Below are 26,784 nucleotides of genomic sequence, written 5' to 3' on the forward strand. Positions count from 1 at the left end.
CAGCGGGTCAAGGCAGCATCTCTGGAGAGAAGAAATGGGTGCCATTTCGGGTCGAGACCCTTCGTCTGTCCCGCTGCGTTACTCCAGCATTTTGTGTCTACCTTCGATTTAAACCAGCATCTGCAGTTCTTTCTTCCACTTATTCGGAATTGATTGTGGATCTAATTTCCCTAAAATAAATCTGTGTTTTGGGGTAAATGTGTTCAGCTAACATCTGCATTCTGACCAGGGAAATGAGGCAGGGCAATGCCACGGCAGTTACCAATGGTTAAAGAAAAGAACATATGAGGACTGCTAGGTTGTTAACATAAGTGAGAACTAGTCTGATTACAGAAAGTCCAGAGGAAAAGCAAAGCCGGAAATAAGAAGTCAGGAAGGCCTGACGACCTCCTGACCAACACACCCCAATCAGTGAGGATAGGGGACAAATCATCCTCCACGATAAGGATGCGTTCTCAACCCCCTTTTTTATTCCTTGTACACCCACGACTGTGCAGCCGTGTAATAAATCTAATTCAATTTTCAAATTCGCAGACGACACCACCATTGTGGGCCGGATATCAAATAATAATGAGACAGAGTATAGAAAGGAGATTGAGAACCTCGTGTCCTGATGTCAAGACAACAACCTTTCTCTCAAATTCCTCGAAGTCAATATCACCAACAACTTCTCCTAGACCACCCATATTGAAGCAACGAACAAGAAGGCACACCAACCTCTCCACTTCCTTAGAAGGCTTAGGAAGTTTGGCATGTCCCCCACAACTCTCAATAACTACTACAGATGCACCATAGAAAGCATTTTATCAGGATGCAGCACAACATGGTTTGGGAACAGCTCCATCCAGGACCGTAAGAAATTGCAGCGAATTGCGGACCCAGCCCAGGCCATCACACAAACCAACCTCCCTTCTATGCTTCCATTTAAACCTCTATGCTTCCATTTATACCTCGCGCTTCCTCGGCAAGGTCAGCAGCATAATTAAGGACATATCGCACTCTGGCCACTCCCTCTTCTCCCCTCTCCCATCAAGCTAAAGGTATAGAAGAGTGAAAACACACCACCAGATTCAGGGTCAGTTTCTTCCCAGCAGTCATCAGGCAACTGAACCATCCTACCACAACTAGAGAACAGTGTTGAACTACTATCTACCTCTGATGTCCCTCGGTCTAACTTTGACTGGACTTTGCTGGCTTTATTTTGCACTAAACGTTATTCCCTTATCCTATATCTGTGCACTGTAAATGGATTGATTGTAATCATGTATTGTCTTTCTGCTGACTGGTTAGCACACAACAAAAAGCTTTTGACTGTACCTCGGGATATATGACAACAAACTAAACTGAAGAAAGGCAAAGAACGCAGGAGAAATACATGAGCCATGTTGCTGCTTTATAGGACTTTGGTTAGGCCGCATTTGGAGTATTGCACGCAGTACTCCAAATTGCCCATACTGGAAGGTTGTGGAGGTTTTGGAAAGAGTACAGAGGAGGTTTACCAGAAAGATGCCTGGATTAGTCAAGAGTGTTTTATTGTCATATGTCCCAGATAGACCAATGAAATTCTTACTTGCTGCCGCACCACATAATATGCAAACATAGTATGATATGACAAACCAGAGAGATAAAAGAAAAGCTCAGTGTATATATGCTGCTCATAAATATATATATATTTTTTTTTTCCACACACATACTCAAAAAAACAAACTAAACAATGCAACAATAATAATAATAATAATAATAATAATAATAATAGTCTATTGTAGTTCAGAGCCTACATGAGGTTGTAGTGTTTAAACGCCTGATGGTAGTAGGGAAGAAGCTGTGTCCTGAACCTGGATGTTACAGTTTTCAGACTCCTGTACCTTTATCCCCGATGACAGTGGTGAAATGAGTACGAGGCCAGGATGGTGTGGGTCTCTGATGATGCTGGCTGCCTTTTTGAGGCAGTGACTTCGATAAATCTCTTCGATGGTGGGGAGGTCAGAGCCAGGGATGGACTGGGCAGTGTTCACAACTTTTTCCAGTCTTTTCCGCTCCTGGACGTTCAAGTTGCCGAACCAGACAATGATGCAACGAGTCAATATGCTCTCTACTGTGCACATGTAGAAGTTCAAGAGAATCCTTTTTGCCATAATCTTCTCAGGAAGTAGTGGCACTGGTTCTTTATTCTTTATAATTGCATCATTAATAAATCTATATTATTCTTTATAATTGCATCAGTGTGCTAGGTCCAGGAAATATGTACGCCCAGGAATTTGACATTTTTGACACTCTACACCATTGTCCCATTGATATAAACATGATTGTGGGTCCTCATCCTTCCCCTTCCAAAGTCCACAATCAGTTCTTTGGTTTTACTGATATTGAGAGCCAATAGACAATAGGTGCAAGAATAGGCCATTCGGCCCTTCGAACCAGCACCGCCATTCAATGTGATCATGGCTGATCATCCCCAATCAGTACCCCGTTCTTGCCTTCTCCCCATATTCCCTGACTCTGCTATCTTTAAGAGCCCTATCTGGCTCTCTCTTGAAAGTATCCAGAGAACTGGCCTCCACCTCCCTCTGAGGCAGAGAATTTCACAGACTTGCAGGGGAATCCTCGGTGCAATACCCTCCACCCCAGGTCCCCAATGTAGAGGGAGAGAATCCCTGCATAGAGGGATCCTCACTGGGGGCCTCCTTCATGGCCGGAAGGCAACACCGACAGCCACTTAGTGTCCGGACGGTGGACCACGAAGAGGAAGTGCAGGATGTGGAGGTGGAGCCCGTATAGGTCCCGTATACGCCTCCCTGTGTATCGGAGGGAGATGAAGGGTGTCGAGGAAAGGCTGCTCAAGTTGCATGGGACCGGCTCCCGAGAAGGATTACGACGCCTAGGTCCGATGAAAACATCGAAGCCGAATGTACTCCACACGTTTAAGCCCCCTGACACCCGGTGGGGCGGGACAAGGGCCGGCTGCTCTCACGCCCGGGCCGTCCACCTCCCCCAGCAGAGGGGGGGCCTGGCCGACGGCAACCAGGTTCCCGACTCTCAAAAAGTCCCAGAATCCGGGCATCCCCAGCAGGACGGCACGGTTGACGCCTACCACCTTGAAGGCCAGGTCTCCGCAACGGGACTTAGATAGGCTCCCAAGTAGAGGAGGTGCGTGGTGCTCCACGTGAAAGACCTCATCTCCTCCGGGAGGGAGTCCACCTGTCAGGGACGCACCAAGAGTCCAGAACATTTCCCCCAGTTAATCCTGGCAGAGGAGGCGGCCAAGAAGACTTGTTGGCATTCACGCATCCTCTGCAGGTCGACGGGGTCAGTGACCAGGAGTACGTCATCGGTGTAGACCGAGAGAACCACCTCCATGTCCGGCTCACGTAGAACCATGCCAATCAACCTCCTCCGAAGCAGACTAAGGAATGGCTCCATGCAGATTGCGTATAGTTGGCCTGACATGGGGCAGCCCTGACGTACTCCTCTGCGGAAGGGAATGGGGGCCGTCAAAGATCCGTTTACCTTGACGAGGCACTCCGCGGCGGCGTACAAAATCTGGATCCAGGCCACAAAGTGCGGTGCGAACATAAACGCCCGCAGCCTTCAGCAGATACTCGTGATCCACCCTATCGAAAGCCTTCTCCTGATCGAGGGAGAGAAAGGCAGTGGGTACACGGGTCCCCTGAGCCAGGTAGACCAGGTCCCGGACCAGATTGATATTGTCCTGGATGGACCGTTCTGTGACCGTGTAAGACTGGTCAGGGTGGATCACTTGGGCCACACTGGGACCAGGCGGTTGGCCGTGGCCTTTGTAAAGACCTTGTAGTCAGTACAGAGGAGGGAGATCGGGCGCCAGTTTTTTAGACGGCAGAGATCACCCTTGTTGGGCAGAAGGACCATGACAGCCCTCCGCCAAGACAGGGGCATCTCTCCGGTTGCCAGGTTCTCCATCAGTACCGTGGTCTAGTCCTCCCCCAGGATCCCCCAGAAAGTGCGGAGGAACTCTGCTGTCAGTCCGTCCAGGAAAGGGGATTTACCCTCCACTGATTTGATGGAGAGCCGCAGTCAGTTCGTCCAGTGTCAGGAGGGCGTCCAGACGCTCGGCACCCTCCAGGCCGATCGTGGCTAGACCTTCCCACAGATCACTGCACTCGTCCCCATGAACAAGGTCCCATAAAAGGAATGACACGCCGCGTTGATGTCTTCTGGCTCGGTGACGGAGGAGTCATCATCAGCGAACAGCTCCATTAACTGCTGACGAACTCCCCGCCACTTCCCCAGCGAGTAGAAGGGTGAACAGTGCTCCAAATCGTGGAGCAATTGGATCCGTGACTTCACGTACACGCCTCGGGATTACTCTAACTGCAGCTCCTTCAGCGCGTCCTTCTTCTCCTGGTATTCCCTCCAGAGGATCATGTCCCCGATGGTCTCACTTAGACGTGAATCCAAATCTAGCAGCTCACTCCCGAGCTGTCTGACCTTGGAATCGCATCTCTTGGTCGACCCTCTTGTGTACTCCTGACAGAATTATCGGATGTGGGCCTTGCCCACGTCCCACCATAGCCGCACGTATTGAAATCCTCCCCACTTCCCCTTCCCGGTGTTCCAGAACCTCCAAAAGCGATCCTCCAGCAGCCGGTTGTTAAAGTGCCAGTAAGTGGACCCTCCCCTTGCGCGCAGATGGGTAAACTCCACCCACACCAGGTGGTGGTCTGAGCACGGCACCGGCTGCATGAAGGCTGCCGAGATGCGGAAGACGTACGCCCAAGGAATGTACAGGCGGTCGATGCGAGATCCACCCCCGTCTGACCTCCTGGAGAAGTCACTAGAGTCGGGGTGGAGGTTCCTACAGGTGTCCACCAAGTCAAAGGAGCCCACAAACTCCTTTAACTTCTTCACCGACTCCTGGCCGCGCTGGATACCGGAACGGTCTCCTTACTCAAGGTTACAGTTGAAATCTCCCCCGAGGACCACGCAGCTGCCAGGGTCGATGGAGCTCAACAGGGTAGACACCTCCGGGAAATGGCGAGTTTGTAACACGGCAGGCTTGGGGGCGTGCGCGTTGACAAAATGCAACGGCATGCCAGCCAGGCACACGGCCAAGTGAGGGGATGGGGGGTGGCAAGGGTGTGGGAGGAGGGTGTCACCCCACCCATTGGTATGGAGCTTTTGCATTTTTCAGCTTGAAATTGTGCAATATGGTGCATACTGCAGCGAGTCTTTTAACTTACACTTGAATGCAATATATATGCTTTAAATTGGAGTAGTACCAGGTGTGCAGTAAGACCCAGGTTGGTCAACATGGGCCAAGCGTTTGATTATAATCTGATTTCCATACATGAATATACTAAGATCATTCATGTGCTGCACATGTTGATCAGCCTGGCTCTACTGTGGAATGTAATTAGGAATGTAATTTAGTCTAACCTTATTCATATACGCAAGCATAGAAACATAGAAAACAGGTGCAGGAATAGGCAATTCGGCCCTTCGAGCCAGCACTGCCATTCAATATGATCATGGCTATTCGTCTAAAATCAGTACCTCTTTCCTGGGTTTTTTTCCCCATAATCCCTTGATTTCGTTAGCCCCAAGAACTAAATGTAACTCTCCCTTGAAAACATCCAGTGAATTGGCCTGCACTGCCCTCTGTGGCAGAGAATTCCACAGATTCACAACTCTCTGCGTGAAGAAAGTTTGTTCTCATCTCAGTCCTAACTGGCCTACCCTTTATTCTTAAACTGTGACACCTGGTTCTGAACTCCCCCAACATCGGGAACATTTTTCCTGCAGTTACAGTAAGTGAAAATCTAGCATGCAAGCAGGATGCTTTCTCCAACCACCCCCATTTGAAGTCCACTATCTTCCACCGTTTCTACCCAGTGCTTGGTACTTACTTCCAGCAACCACTGGTTGTCCTCCAGGATGCACCGAGCCGCAACCTGATCCATGCCGGTCACCTGGGCGAATTTGGCACAGACTCTCACGGCAGCGGCGCAACGCTTCCGACGCCTCCAACGGCCCGGGACTCTTGCACTGAGGCTGGTCCATGGCCAGAGTTGTAGTGAGCGACTCTCTAGCCCGGCAAACACTCGCCAGCTCCGCTCCCCGTCCGCATCTGTCCCCGCCGCTGCTTCTGCTTCCAACACCCGTGGCCCATGCAGTTGATATGAGTTTTTTAATTTTCGTTGACCACAGAATTTCTCAAGACAGAGCATGAGAAATTTGTGATCAGCGTGAGAGCGTGAGAATTTGTCGAAATGCGTTATTCTCACGCTCAAAGCGTGAGAGTTGGCAGCCCTGGGATCATTGTCTTGCTGTAGAATGAACCGCAGGCGAATGAGTTTTGAGGCATTTGTTTGAACTTGAGCAGATAGGATGTGAATATACACTTCAGAATTCATTATGCTACCACCATTAACAATTGTATCATCAATGAAGATAAGCGAGCCAGTACCTTCAGCAGCAATACATGCCCAGGCCATAACACCCCCACCATCGTGTTTCACAGATGAGGTGGTATGCTTTGGATTTTGGGCAGTTCCTTCTCTCCTCCATACTATGCTCTTGCCATCACTCTGATATAAGTTAATCATTGTCTCATCTGTCCACAATACCTTTTTCTGGAACTGTGGTTGCTCTGTTAAGTACTTCTTGGCAAACTGTAACATGGCCATCCTATTTTTGTGGCTAACCAGTGGTTTGCATCTTGCAGTGTAGCCTCTGCATTTCTGTTCATAAAGTCTTCTGCGGACAGTGGTCATTGATAAATCAACACCTGAGGAGTGTTTCTGATCTGTCGGACAGGTGTTTGGGGATTTTTTTTCATTATTACAGAGAATTCTTCTGCCATCAGCTGTGGAGGTCTTCCTTGGCCTGCCAGTCCCTTTGCGATGAGTAAGCTCACCAGTGCTCTCTTTCTTCTTAATGATGTTCCAAACAGTTGATTTTGGTAAGCCTAAGGTTTGGCTGATGTCTCTAACAGTTTTATTCTTGTTTCTCAGTCTCAGAATGGCTTCTTTGACTTTCATTGGCAAACTTTGGTTCTCACGTTGATAAATAGCAATAAAAGTTTCCAAATGTGATGGAAAGACTAGGTGCTGAGAGCTCTCTTATACCTGCATTAAGGAGGCATTTAAACACCTGAGCAATTACAAACGCCTGTGATGCCATGCGTCCCAAACATTATGGTGCCCTGAAATGGGGGGACTATGTATAAACACAGCTGTAATTTCTACATGGTAAAACCAAAATGTTTAAAAATACCCTTTAATAAAATCTGACAATGTGCACTCTAACCAGATGTAATTTTTTTTCTATTACAAATCTCAAATTGTGGAGTACAGAGGCAAATAGATAAATGATGGGTCTTTGTCCCAAACATTATGGAGAGCACTGTATTATTATTTCATCTTCACATCTAATTTGTGAAATTTGCACTAAATATATGTAAAAAGCAAGTTAATTTAAAACCTCATTGGTCAAGAACTTTTGTTTTGACACTGTTCCTCAGTGAGAATATCACCAGCTGCTTCTCCATTTCATAATCCTGTCTTTTTGGCAAGAATATTCACATCAACATTAGCTGCTTTGGGAATCATAAGGAGGTAAGATCCTGGAAAATATTCAAGTGGCACTTCTCCAAGTTCTCTAGAAGCACCAATTTGCGGCTTTGCCTGATCTTTGTTCCCCCCACCCCACAGCGCCGGGTCCTCCTTTGCTCCCTGCAGTGTATCCTCCGACTACCACGTGGCCCGTCCTCGACCACCTGCCCCCTCAATGGCCGCAGCACCAACCTCGCCGACTGACGCCTCCACAGCTCCGACCCAGGCCGCAGGTTCCGTCGATCCAAGCTCCATAGGCCGTGGGCTCCGCCGACTCACGAGGCTAGGGCTCCAACCCACGAGGCTAGGGCTCCAGCTCTGACCAGGGAGGCTCCGGCTCCGGCTCCGACTTTGACTTGCAAGGCTCCGGCGGGGCTCCGCCGCCTGGCTTCTCTGCGGCCTCCTGGGTGGCGTCTGCCACCGCGGTTGGTGATACGCCTCAATGACTACTAACTGGTGGCACTAGCATCCGTGGTAAAGTGCTTTGAGGGTAGACACAAAATGCTGGAGTAACTCAGCGGGAAAGGCAGCATCTCTGGAGAGAAGGAATGGGTGACATTTCGGGTCAAGACCCTTCTTCAAAAGTGCTTTGAGGGGATTGTTATGGCACATATCAACTCCTACCTTAACAAAGACCTGGACCCACCACCATAATAGATCAACATGTGAAGCGATCTTGCTGGGTCTCCACTCTGCACTGGATCATTTGGACCGTAGGTACACCTACTTCAGGCTCTTGATCATCGACTACAGCTTGGCGCTCAACACCATTATCCCCTCCAAACATGTTTTTAAATTCAGGGAACAGGGTCTCTGCTCACCCCAATGCAACTCGATCCTTGACTTCTTCATTGACAGACCACAATCAGTATTTGTCTCCTCACCTCTGTAATTTTGTCCGTCTGTCTGTCTGTCTGTCACTTCCCAGGGTTTGTCTTAACCCCCCTCCAGCTTTCTCCCCCACCACCAACCACCAATCAGTCTGAAGGTCCTGAACCAAAACATCACCTATTCATGTTTTCCAGAGACTCTGCCTGACCCGCTGAGTTACTCCAGCACTTTGTGTCTTTTTTTTTGTAACTCAGGATCTTGTATAAAAATTTCAGGGCACAATGCTAAGTTTCATAAGTTCTTTATCATAACCTATCCGGTGTCAGCATATTTATGCAATAACATTGTAACCAGCAAACCACATATACACCCAAGATTTGGAAAACACATATTTCTTAAAAACTATTATTGTTTTTGTTGTTCACTCAGTGGTGGATATTTAGAATGAGCTGCGAGGAGGCCTACACTATAATAGCATTTAAAAGATACTTGGATATCTCTGAATGAATGAAATCCATAGTTATCACATCACCTTCTTCCCAGTTCATTTTAATAGCCCTCATTTCACTGATAAACGTTGGCAGTCACAAACTTACTCATCATTAGCTACTGCTGTGTTTTTCTGCCCAATTGAGTCCAAAGACAGAACATCTCATGGCTGACATATTGCAGGGGAAATTGGGTCTTGGACCTATTAATTTCAATTCAATTGCAGGACTCAGGACTTGGGGGAAGATAGTAAAGGAGAAGGCAATTGAAAAGAAAAAAAAGTTCCTCATTAATTAAATTTAAAAATTCAGATTAAACTTCTTCATCTCACAAATGTGGAACTCACCACTGCTTGAAGTGGTTGGGTAAATAGCACTTGAAACATTTCATACCATCATAGAGTCAGACAGCACAGAAACAGGCCCTTCAAAATACCCCCACCCAAGCTAGCCCCATTTCCCACTTCTTCTTGCGTATGGTGTGCACAGCCTAAAGTTGTAGGACAACTTGTTCTATTTTATTTTTATTTGATTGTGCGCGCCAGGTTGATTGCATTCGTCGAAATAAGGCGGACCACGTGAAGATTGCAATCTCCCACTGCCCATTTCCCACTAAACCCTTCCTTCAACTTATCGTTCATTCCTTCCCAAGAGAAACAAGAGAACGACATGTTGATTGAGTACCATAGAAAAGGAGAAGGCTCTTGTACAGTATGAATACTCACAAAGATACGGGTTTATACCAAATGGCTTGTTTCTATGCATTTCCCACATGATTTCTATTTAAAAATGGTTTTAGCACAGGATTTTGCTTTCTTTAACCTTCCTTGTTCTGAGGTTTGTGTGTGCCACACACCATCAATGATTTAGAGGGTGCTTCTTTAAACAATACCACAAAGTTGGCCATTTGGACAATATACAAAGTAATTTATGGTAAGGGCTACAAAGAATCGCTGCCTAAGAATGATGAAAATAAGTTATTTGGAGATATATATTTTGAATAATGTTTCATGATTGGTTTTGGAAATAAACACAGTAGAATCGTAAACGTTAACAAAAGCAGCAAAATAATTTTAAACATAACCAAAAGGTCATCACACGAACATTATAAAATGTAATTTATGATCATCTTTGGATGAATCATGGTTGGACTCAATATGAGTATGTAAGCTGACAAGTCTTGGCAAACTGTTGCTGTCTTTTTTGAATGCATCCTTGCCAAGTTACACTTATTGAGGGGGGTGTGTGAATGGTGTCCTTTTGTGCCATTCGTTTAAAAAAATACCAATTTACGTGCTTGATGCATTTGCACAGCTGTACTGCCAGCTGGTATAAGCCAAATCTTTTCCAAATTGATCTGAAATGCGAAACTACAGAAGAAATGTATTGTCAATTACATATCTCATTTGTCGGTTGGTTAGATGTATTGTTGATTGCAAAACCTCGTTTTCCATTTGCAAAAAAAGATTGAACAATAATATTTTATCATAACTATTATGGTGCCACAAAACAAATGGTATAGATTAACATATTTAAATTTCTATTATCAGTTATAATTAAAATGTAGTATAGCAGCCACCTGCATATATCAAGATTGTTTTGGCAATAAATGGCTCCTCTGTCCTGATTAGATGCCCTGGCATGAAACCTCTTCATTTAATCAGCTCAGGGCCCATTTATTGCCTTGTACACTTCTGATAAATGGAGGTTATTACTTAAGTGACGATAGTTTGGATTCAAATGCAGTTTCCTTTGATGTGCATTATAGTCTGTTGGGAGCCATTCACAATGTTGTTACATCCACACATACGGAAGCCCAAGGTGAAAAGTTCATCAATTTTACTTCATCTCAGGTACTTAATTTCATGATGTTGATTCGGAAAATGCCCAAATCCCAATTAATTTACTGACATGTGACAGTGATATATGCTTTGTTATCGAGAATTCACACGTGTAATAATTTCAGCAAATTCCTGGAGATTAGTCTGGGTTAACCTGTTCACCCAATACGTTTTCATCTCCCTGGGTAATTCCTTCTCCCTCCAGCTCATTGCAGGTCCGGGCACTCCCCACCTTGTTCCATGCTCTGTTTCAATTTTATTTTACAGAAAGAGCATCCCTGCTCTCAGTCCTTTGCCAATCTCCATCTAGTCCACAGTTTGGGGAAATATATGGGAGGGGGAGTAAATTATGAGGACACACAAAGTCTGAAAAGGTTTCTAACAGATTTTATGCGTGGACAAATCTATAACAGATGTAGCATAATCTGAAGAAATTAAGAGTTTATTTACATTGGTAGGACGAATAAAGAAGCAAAGACTTACTTGAATGGCTTGATATTATTGAATGTTGCTCAGGGAAATCTTGGCAACTTCATACAAGAGACACAAAGTTTGCATTAAGATGCAACAAGTACTTCGGAAGGACTTTATTGCAAGGCGAAGGGAGCACAATGTAAGTTAGGCTACAACTATACGGAACACAGCTGAAATAACGCAGTCTTATTTTCCTTATTTAAGGAGGGATATATCTTCTTTGAAACCAATGCAACAAAAGTTTACTAAATCGATTCTACATATGAAGCAGGCACGTGCCGTCAGGGTAGGCAAGGTAGGCACTGCCTACCCTGACTAAAATTATGAAATGGCAATTATTAAATATAAATAGTAAAGGCATGGGAGAATTATGCCTATCTAACAGATCGATCTCTTAGGTAGGCATAATTCTCCGTGCCTTTCAACCGCAGCACTTGAAGGTCTGTGCAGCCCACGTGCCGTTGGCGCTGCTTCAAGCCGTCAATTTCAAGTGGAGCTGAAGGGAGCTGAAATTCTGCCTTTGCAGTACTGCGCAGGCGAAGCAGCCTACTGCGCATGCGCAGCGCGAGTTTCTTGGCGGGTTTTTCAATTATGGATTGTCATTATTTTAAGAGTATCTTAGGAAACAAAGAGTGAAGAATGGAGTTCACATACCAATAACGTGGTAAGTACATTTCTTGGCGTTTATGTTTTTAAATACCGTATTTCCCGGGGTGGGTGGGGGGGGAGAGCTCCTTTCACAGTGTTTGGGGAGTCTGGCCCGGGGTAAAGTTGCGGTGAGGGCAGGAGCGTTGTGAAGGAGGGGATCGGGGCCAGTAACCCACTTGCGACGCTCCTGGCACGGAGCCACCACATTGTGGCCGGGGAGTGAATTAGCACGGGTGGCTGCGAGTGGCCGCCAGGACCGGACCCAGTGTGCTCCCGTTTTTCCCACCATCTCTCCACCTGCCATCATCCTCCGTCCCCCACCCATTCAGTAATTAAAAAATGAAGGAGATTTAGAAGCCTTGGGAAAATTGAATTGCTACTTATTTTATTTCCCGAAGAGAACAGTTTAAGATTTTTTTTTAAAGCCGACTGACTGCCTACCTTGAGTAGTTACTCACGGCACGTGCCTGATATGAAGGCTCCCTGTTCTGCATTTCATAACTTCTGCATTCTTTTGCCTACATTCTCACAACCCCACTGCTTCAATTCACTCACAGATTAATAAACCATTTCCCCCCATGTTCACCCAGTTCTAACCTATCAGAGACATTTATCCTCCCTCACCTTCCCTCCAGCTTTAAGTTTATTTTCTCTTCTTCCCAGTTCTAATGAGGGGTCTCCGATCTGAAATGTTAGCTGTTTCTCTTCCCACAGATGAGTTTCCAGCATTTATTTTCTATTTTTGATTGCCAACACTGCAATCTTTTGTTTTTCTTTTTCACTTAAGTTAATAAGCAAGCTCATGAGAAAGATTCCACAGATTGGACCAATACTCTTGAGTTTGAACGAATGAGATGTGAATCTTGCTGAAACAAGAAAAGTCCCAAGGATACATGACAAGGTATATACTGTCTGAGACGCTACATCTTGAAGATATGAGACTTGTCTTAGCAGGAAAATCAGAGCAATTTTCAAAGATATGGATTCCTTTCATTGATTCATTACAAGGATAGTATGGTGCAACACAACTGCGGAATTAAACCGATTTACGGATTGGGTGATGGGTGGGGTGAGAAATGAAGCAGGTATATCAACACTTTGATTTTCTTCTTTTTTTCGTTTTTGTCTTTACTTACTCACTCTGACTACACCCATTTGGTAGTTTAGGGGTTCTATTCTTACACATTCACTTTCTCTTTCACTCTCTTTCTTTCTTGCTCTTTCTCTCTTTTTCTATTTTATCTTTGCTAAAGTTAAAATGGAAGCTGTACAATAAATGTATTATGTCATATGCCGTGGTTTATACTTTTGTACACTGCTTCTAATAAAAACATAAATTAAAAAAATTAAAAAATAAAAAAGACAAGGAAAATACTGTAAATAAATTGCTCTGATGGGGGGGGGGGGTCCCAGATTCCTTATTATGTCCCATTAACTGAGATAAAGTGAAATAGCTTCTCTCAAACATTAGTAATTCTTTTGAATGTTTTCACCCCAGAGTGCAGTCGAAGTTAAATCATTAAGTATATTAAAAATAGAGATACAAGTTTAGTCTTTCAAAGAATCAGGGAGTCCAAAGATTAGACAGGAGTGTAAATTTGAAGCTATGTTTAAATTAGCAACAATCCTACTTAACAGCTCAGTAGGACATACATCCCACTTCAGTTCCTATTTATTATAATCATGTCCATAGTTTAGCACTCAATGTGTGAGGACTGTGTCAATTTTTGACTGCTTGTCGTTTTTTAAAATAATTTTCTGCACTCTTATCCACCTTTGTTTTTCAAAAGGAGGATCTGCAGATGCTGTTTTAAACTGAAGATAGACACAAAAAGATGGAGTAGCTCAGCATCTCTAGAAAAAAGGAATAGGTGACATTTCAGGTGAAGAAGGGTCTCAACCCAAAACATCGCCTATTCCTTTTCTCCAGAGATGCTGCTTGACCTGCTGAGTTACTCCAGCAGTTTATGTCTTTCTAAAAAAAAGACTATTTTATTGACCTTGTTGATATCAATGACCAGTTTTAATATGTACAGAATGATCTTTGATACACAGGGGCATTTTGAGGTTGAGCCTATAGCTCCCTGGAAATGACAAATAAGTAGACAGAGTAGTAAAGAAGACGTGGGGTATGCTTCCCTTCATCGGTCGGGGCATTGAGTGGAAGAATCAGCAAGTCATGTTGCAGCTTTACACAATTTTGAATAGATTGAATTTAGAGTATTGTGTGCAATCCCAGCTGCTCCATTACAAAAAGGATGTGGAGGCTTTGGAGAGGATGCAGAAGAGGTTTTCCAGAATGCTTCCTGGATTAGAGGGTATAAAATATAAGGAGAGGTTGGACAAAACTTGGATTGTTTTCTCCCGAAAGCCTGTTCTATGTGGCAGCTTTCAATCAATCTTTCAATCAATTTCAGTTCTAGTCTAAGGCTAACATACATTTATTGACACTGAGGTTACATTCAGTCAGCTGCATTGGACATGCCACTACATTTACATCCCTGATGCAAGACTCCCAAAACAGGCATTCCATTCCAAATTCTGTCTTGGGAAGAAATTACCAGGCAGACAGTGGAAAAGATTCAAGGATGTAATATTTTCAAACTGCAACACTGTCTTCAAATAATCTCAAACCAATGACATCTCAAACTGAAGAAGGAGCCTAGGTGTGGGAACGTCAACTCTATGCACCTGGAACACACAGACAACTTGCCTAAGCAGCAGAAGGAGTAGACCACTGACCACATTCCAAACCACCTCCTACCCACTCCCAACCTCTATCAGACGTCACCAACCTCCTGGATACATCTGTGGTTCCCACATTCGCCTTATCAACCACCTCAGAACCAATAAGACTGAAACCAAATAAGTCATTTTCAATCCCCAGGAATTGCTGAAGAATAGAATCAGTTCAGTTGTTTTCCTCCCAATCCAAATAAAATTGATGAAAATCTAAATTCTTCAACTAATTGTCACTAATAAATTTAGATATTTATGACGCAGATTCAGATACAGCTAGCCTTCCTCATATATTCTTAACTGCCAGTGTATTTTCAAACTATTTACGTTTTAAATACAGTATTGCTAATATTATGTTCATTACAGAAACAGTTCAAACAAACATTTAATGTTAATGAAATAGCCATTGAAATGTAGTAAATAAATCTGTTGAGTATAATCAGTGATGATTCCCAGATACCGGAATTGTCCCCAATGGATAATACAGAGATTAATGTCAAATTATCATTTGTCTTGGTAGTTCTACATATATTTCATGCATAATGTTGCAGTGTACACCCTTCTTATGCAGCTCATGTCAAAAATAGCTCAACCTATCATTCTATTAATTCCTGAAGTGACAATGTGCATATGGCTGATAGATCTTTGTAAATAGCATTGGCAAATCAAACCAAAAGAATGCAAGGCAATGACACGATCTGCACTGTTAAAAAATACACACAAGGAATCTGAAAACAATAACTTCACAATGAAAAGATCCAAGAATTTAGATTTTTTTTTTTTTTCACTTACATTTTTATTGATTTTTAGGAGATATTTTCAAAACAGTGCAACACCATCACCATAAATAAAACAAAGTAAGAAAAACAGCAATCAAAATAAAAAAAATAAGTAAATTGGAATAAGACCGTGTGGTTCACTTACCAAATTAAAAAAAGAAAAACCATTACATTGATTAGTTATCTGGAGATAATTCAACATTCATACAAACATACCATCTAGTTCTATATAACGCAATCTTCCCATATCTAGCTCGGCATTTATCTAATTGGTGTCATGGCTCAACTAAACAGTCCATTTTTCCCAGATCTTCTCAAATGAATTCTCCTTGACTCTCAAGGAATATGTCAATTTCTCCATATTAAAGATGTCTCGCACAATTTCTAACAATTTCTAACCACTGTTTCTGTTTTGGACTTTTTTCATTAAGCCACTGCCTGGTAATGGCCTTCTTACTTGCTGCAAGCAAAACTTTAATCAAATATGTATCTTCTATTTTTACACTATCTTTAATACGCCCCAGATACATCACAGGGCAGGTATTTGGGATTTTATAACCCAAGATATTATTTACAGCTGCATTAACATTTTCCCAGTATGGCCTTATCTTTACACAGTTCCAGAAAATATGCGAGTGGTCTGCCTCCGTACTCCCACACAGCCTCCAACAGTGTTGTTGGACAGCAAGTTGTCTGCTTTTTATTTTGGGTGTTATAAAAAAGTGAGATAGATTCTTCCAGCAAAATTCTCTCCATACTAGTGAGCTTGTGGATGAACATTGTGTTTCACACATTTGATACCATTCTTCTTCTGTTATTTGAATCTTTAATTCTGCTTCCCATTTTGTTTTTATGTAGAGCGTTGATTCTCCCCCGCTTTCCACCAGAGCTTGGTAGAAAGCAGAGATGACCCGAGACCCCTTCTGTTTGTATGCGTCCACGATCACCTTGATCACATTATTTGAAGTTTCATCTAGTTCTGGCCTTATCTCTTTTATAAAGTAGTCTCTTAATTGCAAGTATCTAAAAAAATCTTTGTTTTCGAGACCATACTTTGACTTTAAATCTTGGAAGCTCATAAACTCGCCATTTTCTGAAACTGTATACATTGCCGTTATGCCTTTTTGTGCCCATTCTTTGAATTTTGAATCATACACCCCTGGCTTAAACTTTGAGTCATATGCGAACCACTTCAATGCGTGAACCCCTCTTTTTAATTTGTATTTTTCCACTATAACATTCCATATTTCTAACGTAAATGCTACTATTGGATCCATAGCATGTCTCAAAGCCCCTCTCAGATATTTGTCTCCCACCAAAATCTGGGTCTGGTAACCCTGTATCTCCCTTTCCATTTCTTTCCATCGAGATTCATAATCAGGTCTACACCAACAAGCCAGAGGTCTGAGTTGAGCTGCATAAAAGTATTTCTTCAGATTTGGTAAAGCCATTCCACCCTTGCTTTTCGGCAGTTGAAGTGTTGTTAATTTTATTCTTGGTTTTTTGCTATTCCAAATGAATCTAGAGATCATTTTATCCCAGGCTATGAATTTATCTCAGGGAACATTAATTGGGAGAGATTGGAATAAATATAGTAGTTTAGGTAGGGATTCATTTTTACCGTTTGTATTCTGGCACTGAAGTCTAGAGGAAGGGTCGACCACATCTCAACATCCTTTTTGATGTTTTCTTCAATTTTGTTATAATTAGTTTCAAACAAGTTGGAAAGTGTTTTGGTTATAGTTACACCAAGATACTGCATTGTTTTAGAGTTCCATTTCAGATTATATGCATCTCTGATTTGTTGGGATGGAGAATAATTGAATGAATGAATTTGTGTTTTTGTTATATTCAATTTATACCCTGAGTAGTATCCATATGGTTCATATAGGTTCATTAGATTTGGGAGACATATATCTGGTCGTTCAAGAAAAATAATGATATCATCAGCGAAAAGACCAATTATATGTTATTTCCCCCCTATTTTGACCCCCTGCAGGTCTTCTCTCTGCCTTATTGCTTGTGCTAAGGGTTCGATATACAAAACGAAGAGAGTAGGAGAAAGACAGCATCCTTGCCTTGTGCCCCTCTGTAACTGGATCCTTTTTGATATGTTTCCATTTACCTTAATCCTAGTTGTAGGCTCCTGATATATTTTTTAATACAATGAATTGCATCTTCATTGAAACCAAATCTCCTCAGTACTTCATATAAGAATACCCAACTAACACTATCAAAGGCTTTTTCTGCATCTAAACTGACCAGGACCATATTTGTATACTTTTTTTGAGCATTATCCACAATGTGGAGGGTTCTTCTAATATTATCCTGTGTTTGACGCCCCCGAATAAATCCAGTTTGGTCTTCATTAATCAGATCTGGTACAAAAGTCTCGAGAATTTAGATTTTAACATACAATGATTGCAGATCACCTCAGAAAAAAATAATAAAACATACCCAATGTCTTCCTTGTTTTCTTGGAGCAAAGTTTAGTTCCAGCAGTCCATTATCAAAATGGTCCAGTAATTTTCCACTTGCTACTTTAAGTTTATCCTTCAATGACTTAATCTCTGCCCTCTGTGTGGTAACTTGATGATGTAAATCACCGGTGGAATTATGGTGTGTTTGCTGTTGACAAAAATGAAAAGCTTTTGATGAAAAGATCACAAATTATTTTGGCTATATCAGTACACAATAACGTGGTGAGGTATTATACAATTTACTGCAATATATGGTTTTACAAACCAGGCAAAAAACGTAGTTATTTTAAAATACAAAATTAACTTGATTAAGAGATTAGTTTTTGATATAAAACAAACCACCATGTGATTGGAACGTTTTAAAACTTGGCTCCTTTTAAGTCTTGTAAGCTTCCAAATCCACCAACAAATACTATCACAAAAATGCTCAATGATTTTGAAGTCCTGAGATTTCCTACTTATCAACTCTATGGGGGTACCTTCACAAGAATTGCAGTAGTTCAAGATGACCGCTCAAAGTCACCTTCGCAAGGGCAAATAAGGAGGGTCAGTAAACAATGCACCAGCTAGCGGCATCCAGATTCCAAAATATTAAATAAATCAAAGCCGGATATATGCCCGATATTACTGGGAACAATTTGAACAATTCTGTTAGAGTGATTCATGTTTGCTTTGGCTTATCAAAGCAGGGTCCTTAAAGCATACCCACTTGTTAATACCAAGCAAAACTTCTTAAAAGTTGCCCCAGTATTTTTTTTTTCACTTTTTCAAGTTCAAGTTACATTTATTGCCACATGCATCAAAATGGTACCGTGAGATTTGAGTTACCATACAGCCATACAAATAAAAAGAACACAATACATGATAGAATTTAACATGAACATCCCCACACAGCAGAATCAACGTTTCCCACTGTGAGGGAAGGCAATAAAGTTCAGTCATCTTCCTGTTTGTTCACCCATGGTCGGGGCCTTTCTGAACCCTCCGCAGTCGCCGCTACGGCGACCCGATGTTCAGGCTCTCTCACCGGGATAATCGGAGCTCCAGTGTTGGAACGGAAGAACACACTCAGTGGCTTGGAGTTTCTGAATCGGCCACTTCTTACAGGAGACCACGGCTCCCGAAGTTCACAAGCCGAGCTGGGCGGAGATTCAAAACTGGCGACCCTCGGAAAAATATCCCAGGACTCCGCGATGTTAAAGTCAGCACCACCCACGGCCAGAAGCCCCGCAAACCACAGGTCCACGGTGTTCAAGTCAGCAGGCCCAACATTCCGGAGCCCCAACACGGCGATCCCCGGTAAGGCATTGTCCCGCTCCGACTCGGAGAAAAGACGCATCTCCCACCAGGAAGTGACTGGGAAACGATTTCCCCCTATTCTCCACCCACCCCACCCCCCACATAAAAAAGACTAAGAAACCTTTAAAGACAAATTTTTAGACACTCAAATAACACAAAGGGTGAAAGGACGGACAGCTTCTGGCGAGGCTGCCACACTCGATGGCGCCACCCGATGACCACACAGTTTTAGAGGTATATATAAAACATCAATCACAATCACAATCAATCACAATAATACTTTAATAACCAAGTATGTTTTGCAACATACAAGGAATTTCATTTGCCAAGTCAATCATACAAATAAAAAGCAACGGAACACACAAAACACATTTTAACATAAACATCCATCACAGAGACTCCTCCACATTCCTCTCTATGATGGAAGGCGAAAAAAAGTTAATTCTCTTCCCTTTGCTCGCCCACAGTCGGGGACCTTGAGCCCTCCGTTGACGGGATGATCTTTACTCCCGTAGCCGGCGGCGGGTCCTCCACTTTGAGGCGATCTGCTCCTGCATCGGGAGGATGTCAGCTCCCAGGCGGACGATCGAACCTCGCGCCGGGGCTGGTCGAACCTTCCGCGATGTTGGAGTTCCCGACATCCACAGCCTCTCCCGAGACTGCGAGCTCCCGATGTAGACCGTAGGTTGGAGCGATCCCAGGTAAGGGATCGATTCTGATGTAAGTCCGATGGGGCCCGTCAGTCCGAGGAGGCTTCCAGCTCCATCGACGTTCGGCCACAGAGCGACCGGAGAATGCAATCCGAAAATTAATCCGGTAACAAACTGAAAAAAGTAGTATACCCCGACCCCTCCCTCTCCCCACACATAAAACAAACCCGAGACCATTTACACAAACTTTTAACACACACTAAAAAAAATTTAAAGACGAAAAACCAATCAGACCGTTGGCGGGGCTGCCAATCGTGCGGCGCCCCTGATGGTCTTTAAAGATCACATAAAAGTGATCTTTAAGATTATTGGTTTACCATTCATTTAGATAAAGTCTGCTCTGGACCCGTTTAGAATTGAATTGAATTGAATTGAATTGAATTGAATCCTTTGTTTGTCATTCAGACCTTTCGGTCTGAACGAAATGTCGTTGCCTGCAGCCATACATGTAATAATAAACAACACACAATAAACACAAATTAACATCCACCACAGTGAGTTCACCAAGCAACTCCTCACTGTGATGGAGGCAAAAGTCTTAGGGTTACTGTCTCTTCCCTCCTCTTCTCCCACTGCGCTGAGGCGATACTCCACCGAGCGATGGTAAGTCAGTCCCGCGGTTCAAGCTCCGCGGCCCAGGGTGGTCGAAGCTGCCGCCCTCCAGTCCAGCGGACGCAGCTGTCGCCGCGGGAGCTCCAGAAAACAGGCACCAGCCTGTGACCTGCGAGCTCCTGACGATGTCGTCCACTGGCCCACGGCCGAGCCCCGGATTCAGGTCGCCGCTGCCAGAACGCCGCCTCAGCTGCCGGAGCACCGTCTCCGCCCCGCACCGGGCCGCCCACACGGGAGCACCTTCCAGCCGTGAGCCGCGCCGCCCACACGGGAGCGCCTTCCAGCCGGGAGCCGGGCCGCCCACATGGGAGCGCCTTCCAGCCGGGAGCCGGACCGCCCACATGGGAGTGCCTTCCAGCCCTGCACCGGGCCGCCCACATGGGAGCGCCTTCCAGCCGGGAGCCGGGCCGCCCACACGGGAGCGCCTTCCAGCCGAGCCGCCCACACGGGAGCGCCTTCCAGCCCCGCACCGGGCCGCCCTCACGGGAGTGCATTCCAGCCGAGAGCCAGGCCGCCCTCACAGGAGTGTCTCAGCCCCGCGCCGTCCGCCCTCACCGGAGCGCCGAGTCGTGCTGCTGCCCAAAGCCGCCGCAGCTCGAAGACGGCCAGCTGGTTAGTCCTGGCTAGCTCTACCTCCGGAGCCTCGAGGTCGGTCGCAGGTTGGAGGCCGCCAGCTCCGCCATTAGGCCTCAGCTCAAACGGGGGAAGAGAAGGGGGATACGACAAGAAAGTCGCATTCCCCCGAAGGGAGAGACAGAAAGCCCTGTTTCAGCCCCCCCCCCCCCGCCCCCCCACACATAACACAACCTAATAACCAAAAGTTTAACTGAACAAGACAAAAAAAAACAACACAAAAAAAGTAAAAACAGACAGACTGCAGGCGAGCCGCAGCCGTTTCACAGCGCCGCCACTTCCGGAAGGTTCTATTAGGTTCTATTAATCATAATACATTTACCTAATATTAATCTATTAATTAATTTCAGCATTGGTTAAGATTCTTAATTCTAGTTTGTTTCCTTTTAGTTCCATTTAATAAGGACTCAAGCCTTCCACAAAAAATCCTTAAACACAATCATCATTGTGGCTTGATCACTATAAAGCAATATTCTATGTGGCATAAAAACACAAAAAGAATGGATATTTTGCCCTTTCATACCAACTGCTTGACAGATCACCTTTATTTCCCGATTAATACTTTCTGTGTATTATAGAATTAATCATCTCAAGGCATCTGCAACACATAGGTCATTCAGCAAACTTGTAAATGTACGCATTTTATGGAGATAAAGTCACAACATTTTTTCAATATTTACTCTTTTCTCAATTCAAAATGACCCTATCATGTCATCAGTGAGCCAACTAGATCTTCCAAGGAAAATGCCAGTATGAAGCTATGAAGAATACAGAACATGAATTAATCATTCCAAAGTGTCACTTTGGAAAATAAATTATCAGCTCACATACAGTTCTGATTCATTTTCACACCTCAAATCTATTCTAATTTTGAGTGGTTCACTTACATGTTAGAAGCTGACCTTACTTCAATTCAAAGGCCATGAGTGGTCCCTTATGAAATTATCACAGTAAGAGTAAGATATTTTAAAGTACAGCAGATTATTGCTCTTTAATTTTAAAAAAGGCTGTGCTCATATTGCTAATCAACATGGACTTGAATTTAAAATTGCAAAACTATGAAAGTTTCAATCCATTTTAATCACTGTTCTGGACACTGTGTGTTCACTACAGAGCAGGTATTACAAAATAAATGACAGTGGCGTAGCTGGTAAAGCTACTGCCTCTCAGTTCCAGCTATCCAAGTTCAATCCTAACTTCAATTGCTGTCTGCATGAAGTTGGCACATTCTCCCTAAGGGCTTTCTACCACATCCCAAAAACTTACAAGTTGGTCAAATAATTGACTGAGGTACATTGCTTCTAGTGTGTAAGTGTGTGGGGAATTTATGGGGATGATTACATAGAATTGTGTAAAGGGCCTGTCCCACTTGGGAGACCTCCACCGCGACCTCTGGCGAGCTTAAGCGACTAAAAAAAAATCAAGGTCACAATGATCTACGACCTCCTACGACCTTCCTCGACTATGTGTACGACCTACGACTATGTTGAAGACCTCCCTCGACTCTGAAGAAGGCCTCCTTCGACTATGTTGAAGATTGGCTTTGACCATGTACGTTTTACTCGAGGATGGTCTCTGGCAAATTGGTCCATGAATGAGCATGCCCCCTTCCACCTCAGAGGACCACACCGAAAACCAACAACGACCAGTGACGAGTGTCTACAGCTCAAATGATCACCTGATAAAATTATGTCATGTCTACATTTTTTTCTCACTAAAAAATGCCTCCCAGGTTCATTTTTTAATCATTCTGAACCATGAAAGCAAGGAAGGAACTAGTTTGGAGGATGTAAGTAAAAATACAACTACTACTGTTTGCAGTAGCCCTTTTGCTTCAGCAGCCTTTTAAGAAAGGCAGAAGGGGAAGAGCAAGGGTGAAGAGGAAGCACAAGAAGAGGTCTCAATGGGTGAATGGAGATGATGTGATGGACTATCCCAGTGTACACCAGATGACTGGAAGAGAGTGGCGCTGGGCTTTGACAAAAGATGGAGCTTTAAGCACACATGTGGGGCAGTGGATGGCAAGCATGCCATTCTTGTCCCTGTACCCCTCATTTTCCTTTTCGTACAGGATGGCATTCTGCTGGAACCATTCCTCAAGGTCCCCCTCCCGCTGCCTGGTGAAGGTGTAGGGCATAACCTTCCTCCAGCCGTCCCTCACCACCTGCCTCTGATGCTGTCCGACACAGGAGAAAGGGCTGCTTTGCTGCCTTCAAATGAGGCAGTGAAGGATGGGGTGGTGGTAGGGACATATACTACCACCCTGGTCTCCTCCTCCAGGGGCCTCTCATGCAGGGCTACTGCCTCCTGCACTATCACCTCCTGTGGCATCACCTCCTGCCACTCCTCCTGGGTGGGTAACACCTGCATGGTAGTTTTTTTTTAGTGTTGTGCCGTCCCCCTGCGTTGCTGCCTTTTTGGTGCCATCACGTCTCCTCTCCAAAAAACTCTCTAGCTGTGAATGAACAGAGTGAAAGTGAAAGAGGTGACGCTCTGCTGTTTAAATTACCTTTTTATTCCACGGCCCTTTTTTTCACCACGGAGCTATTACCTTCGACTACCTACGACTAGCATCACGACCAACTACTACTTCGACTAGATCTACGACTAAAAAAATATTGATTTTTCCCACGGCGACCTATTTTTAGCCGTGGTCAATTTTTAACATTTTGAAAAATACGCCGCGACATAGCTGAAGCCTCGACTACACGGAGACCACTCTCGACCATGTAGGAAAGTGACGAAGACCTCCTACGACCTTGTGGCGATCTTGCCGTGACAAAGGGTCGCGGGCAAACTCACCAGACGTCGCGGTGGAGGTCGCCCACATGGGGCAGGGGCTTAAAATAGGTACTTGTCGTTAGCACAGAGTCAGTGCCCAAAGGGCCTGCTTCCATGCTCTATGACTACAGAAACCCATCCGGTTACAGATCAAACTATATGAAACATGCAGAGAAAAATTTGAACAAACAACTAACTTGTGAAGGAACAAAAAAACAATTTGCTGGAGGAACTCAGTGGCTGGAGCAGCGTCTGTAGGTAGAAAATGAATGTTTGTGCTTCAGGTCGATTCTACATCCGGATTGAGTGTGATGAGGGAAGATTGCCAGTATAAAAAGAAGAGGGCCAGGTGAGATCCTTTCTCTCCTACAGATCCTGCTTGACCTATTGAGTTCCTTCATAGTTTGCTTTTTAGCCTCTATCTTCGCAGATCTGCAGTTTCTTGTGTCACTAACTTGTGAAGGAAAAGGGATTACAGTTTGTATGTTTATACAATGCTACTACCTTATTCCCTCATCCCACAAGAAAACAATGCTTTCAGCAATCTGATTGTAAACGTCTTCCTCAAAATTGACAAATATTATTTTTAACAAATGGAAGAGTTTATTCCGTTTCAAATATTCCATGGTATCAATTGGTTTAATATCAAAGGAAATTAACCAATAACTAAAGTCTTATGCTGCCTTGAAATTGAAATGTATCTAATTCAAGATATAACACTGAACAAGTTCCTCCATCACAGAGAAATAAACCCGGCAATTTAGCACCTCTGTCGTATAAAAAAATGCAAATGCACACTCTTCAATGTGCTAACTATGCATTCCATAACAGTCTATAATTATTAAGAACTGACAAGCAAGGCTCAGCCACCTGTGCTTATCTGAAGCCAGGTAATGAAAAAACAACAAAGCTTTCATCGCTCCTCAATTGCTGATTGTATTATCAAAACTGTAGCAGAGGTTGGCATCTGGGTGTGACCTTGTTAACTGCTAGGGTAATTAAGTTTGTCCAATAGGGAAACAGGATGATAAATTATTAGTAAGAAGATTTTGTTCACATTTTATTAAATTGGCCTGTCAAAGGGTCGGCTATATTATCAAGGGTCTCATTTATTGGAGGCTAGCCATATTGCCACATCTGTTACAATTATTTATAATTTCAGCAGTTGAAACCAACTGAGTTAGGCATCTACCATGTAAAGTAATTTACAAATTATCTGATGAGGGAGTGTTTTAGCTTTTCCTCATTTCTATCCTGCAGAAAGTGGTGCTGTAATTACAGAACACGATTTGGCTCTTTTGGGAACTTATCTTGCACTGGTAGTTGTAGTAAGATGCAGGAAGAACATATGGAGGAGCTGGTGCTTCTACTCCCTGAAGCTCGTGACCCGTCTGCCACGGAGCCCTTGAGCTGAATTTGAATGAGTGTGCACCATGGTTAATGTTCTACACATGCACCGTTTATGCCACAGAACAAATCTGATCACTGTTAATTATGAAGCAACTATAATCAGGGCTTCACATCTGTGTAATGTGAAGCTCAGTAGGCTATATTCCAATAATGTATGACTACCTTTGGGTCATAAATTGCAAGCCATATTGTCCAGATAGTAGTTACTGAATTTAAAGTAACTCCTTTGATAGAAGCCTATCACAAGGACATCTTTTTTCCCTGACTTTATTACACGGTTTTTTTTATCAGCTATTGACCAGAACATTTAAAGCATATGGCATGCATTCATTAAATAACTGTAGCACAGAGTGCTTGAGTCTAATGAAACCACTTGAGCCATAAAAAGCAGATTTAGTTAATTCTGAATTTATTCATCTATTTGAAATGCTGGACTGCAACATATTGTCTTGGGCTCTGCTGGTGAACAGCATAGTAGAACACACAATCAGTTTCTCCTTAGCAACATATTTTCTCACAACCTGCTGCAGTTTATGATACTGGAAGAGTTCAAAGAAAAATCTTGTGCCAATCTAATAACAGTAACTGAGAATGTAGAAACAACAGTATATCAGTAAAATCCTCCTTGAGCAAACAATAAAACGTACAAATATCGGAAATTTTGGTCAGCTGGGAATATGATCGCAGGAATGGAGAAGAATCACTTTAGCACCTGTGTCCAGTTGAAACGGCAAATGTTTGAGGTCCACATTAACAGCAGTTACAGAGCAGACTGTTTGTGCACGTGGGCTAATCATAATTGTTGATGACCGCTACACTTCCTGCTCCAGAAATTATCAGTTTCTCTTTCTCCTCTTTGCTTCAGTTCATCCAAGGACATTCACTATTATTTGCCTACTTCTCACAACTACGCCCATTTTTTTTTGAACAAAATCTATATTTTTTGGTATGTCAAAGATCAAACATATAGCACCTCCATTGGCTCTTTCATTGACTGGGGAATAATTTAGAGCCTTCGTAATCAGCATGTCACATTCATTCATGAGATATTCAAGTTTGGTCGGTGAGTCATTTAAACCCTGACCATTACTGTGGCAGGTTATTCCAAGTGTATGAGAGTCATCAATACCAGAGGTGATTGTTATCAATTTGTTATCAACTCAGCAAAAAGCACACATATAGGTTTTTAGTAAAATTAGAATCATATAAAATGGAACCAGGTCCTTCTGCCCAACTCAACCATGCTGACCAAGATGCCCTCATCTAAGCTAGTCCCATTTGCCGACAGTTGGCCCATATCTGTCTCAATCTTTCCTATTCATGCACCTGTACCTGTCCAAATGTCTTTTAAATATTGTTATTGTACCTTCCTCAACCACTTCCTCTGGCTGCTCGTTCCATATACAGGTGCACAACCTTTTATCCGAAAGCCTTGGGACCAGACACTTTTCGTAATTCGGAATTTTTCGG

The 26,784-nt window shown here is 43.6% G+C and overlaps 1 protein-coding gene across 6 annotated transcripts in view; it reads right to left on the bottom strand.

The window, feature by feature from the left end:
- The window catches only part of cntln (centlein), a 392,762-nt gene that overhangs the window by 248,977 nt on the left and 117,001 nt on the right, over positions 1 to 26,784 (bottom strand). For all 6 annotated transcript variants that reach the window (XM_033018258.1, XM_033018259.1, XM_033018260.1 and 3 more), the window contains exon 10: positions 17,847 to 18,017. In XM_033018258.1, the coding sequence (XP_032874149.1) occupies positions 17,847 to 18,017 (171 nt within the window). The remainder of the gene's footprint in view (positions 1 to 17,846; positions 18,018 to 26,784) is intronic.

The sequence above is a fragment of the Amblyraja radiata genome, chromosome 3 (assembly GCF_010909765.2).
Source record: "Amblyraja radiata isolate CabotCenter1 chromosome 3, sAmbRad1.1.pri, whole genome shotgun sequence".
NCBI classification, from domain to species: Eukaryota; Metazoa; Chordata; class Chondrichthyes; order Rajiformes; family Rajidae; genus Amblyraja; species Amblyraja radiata.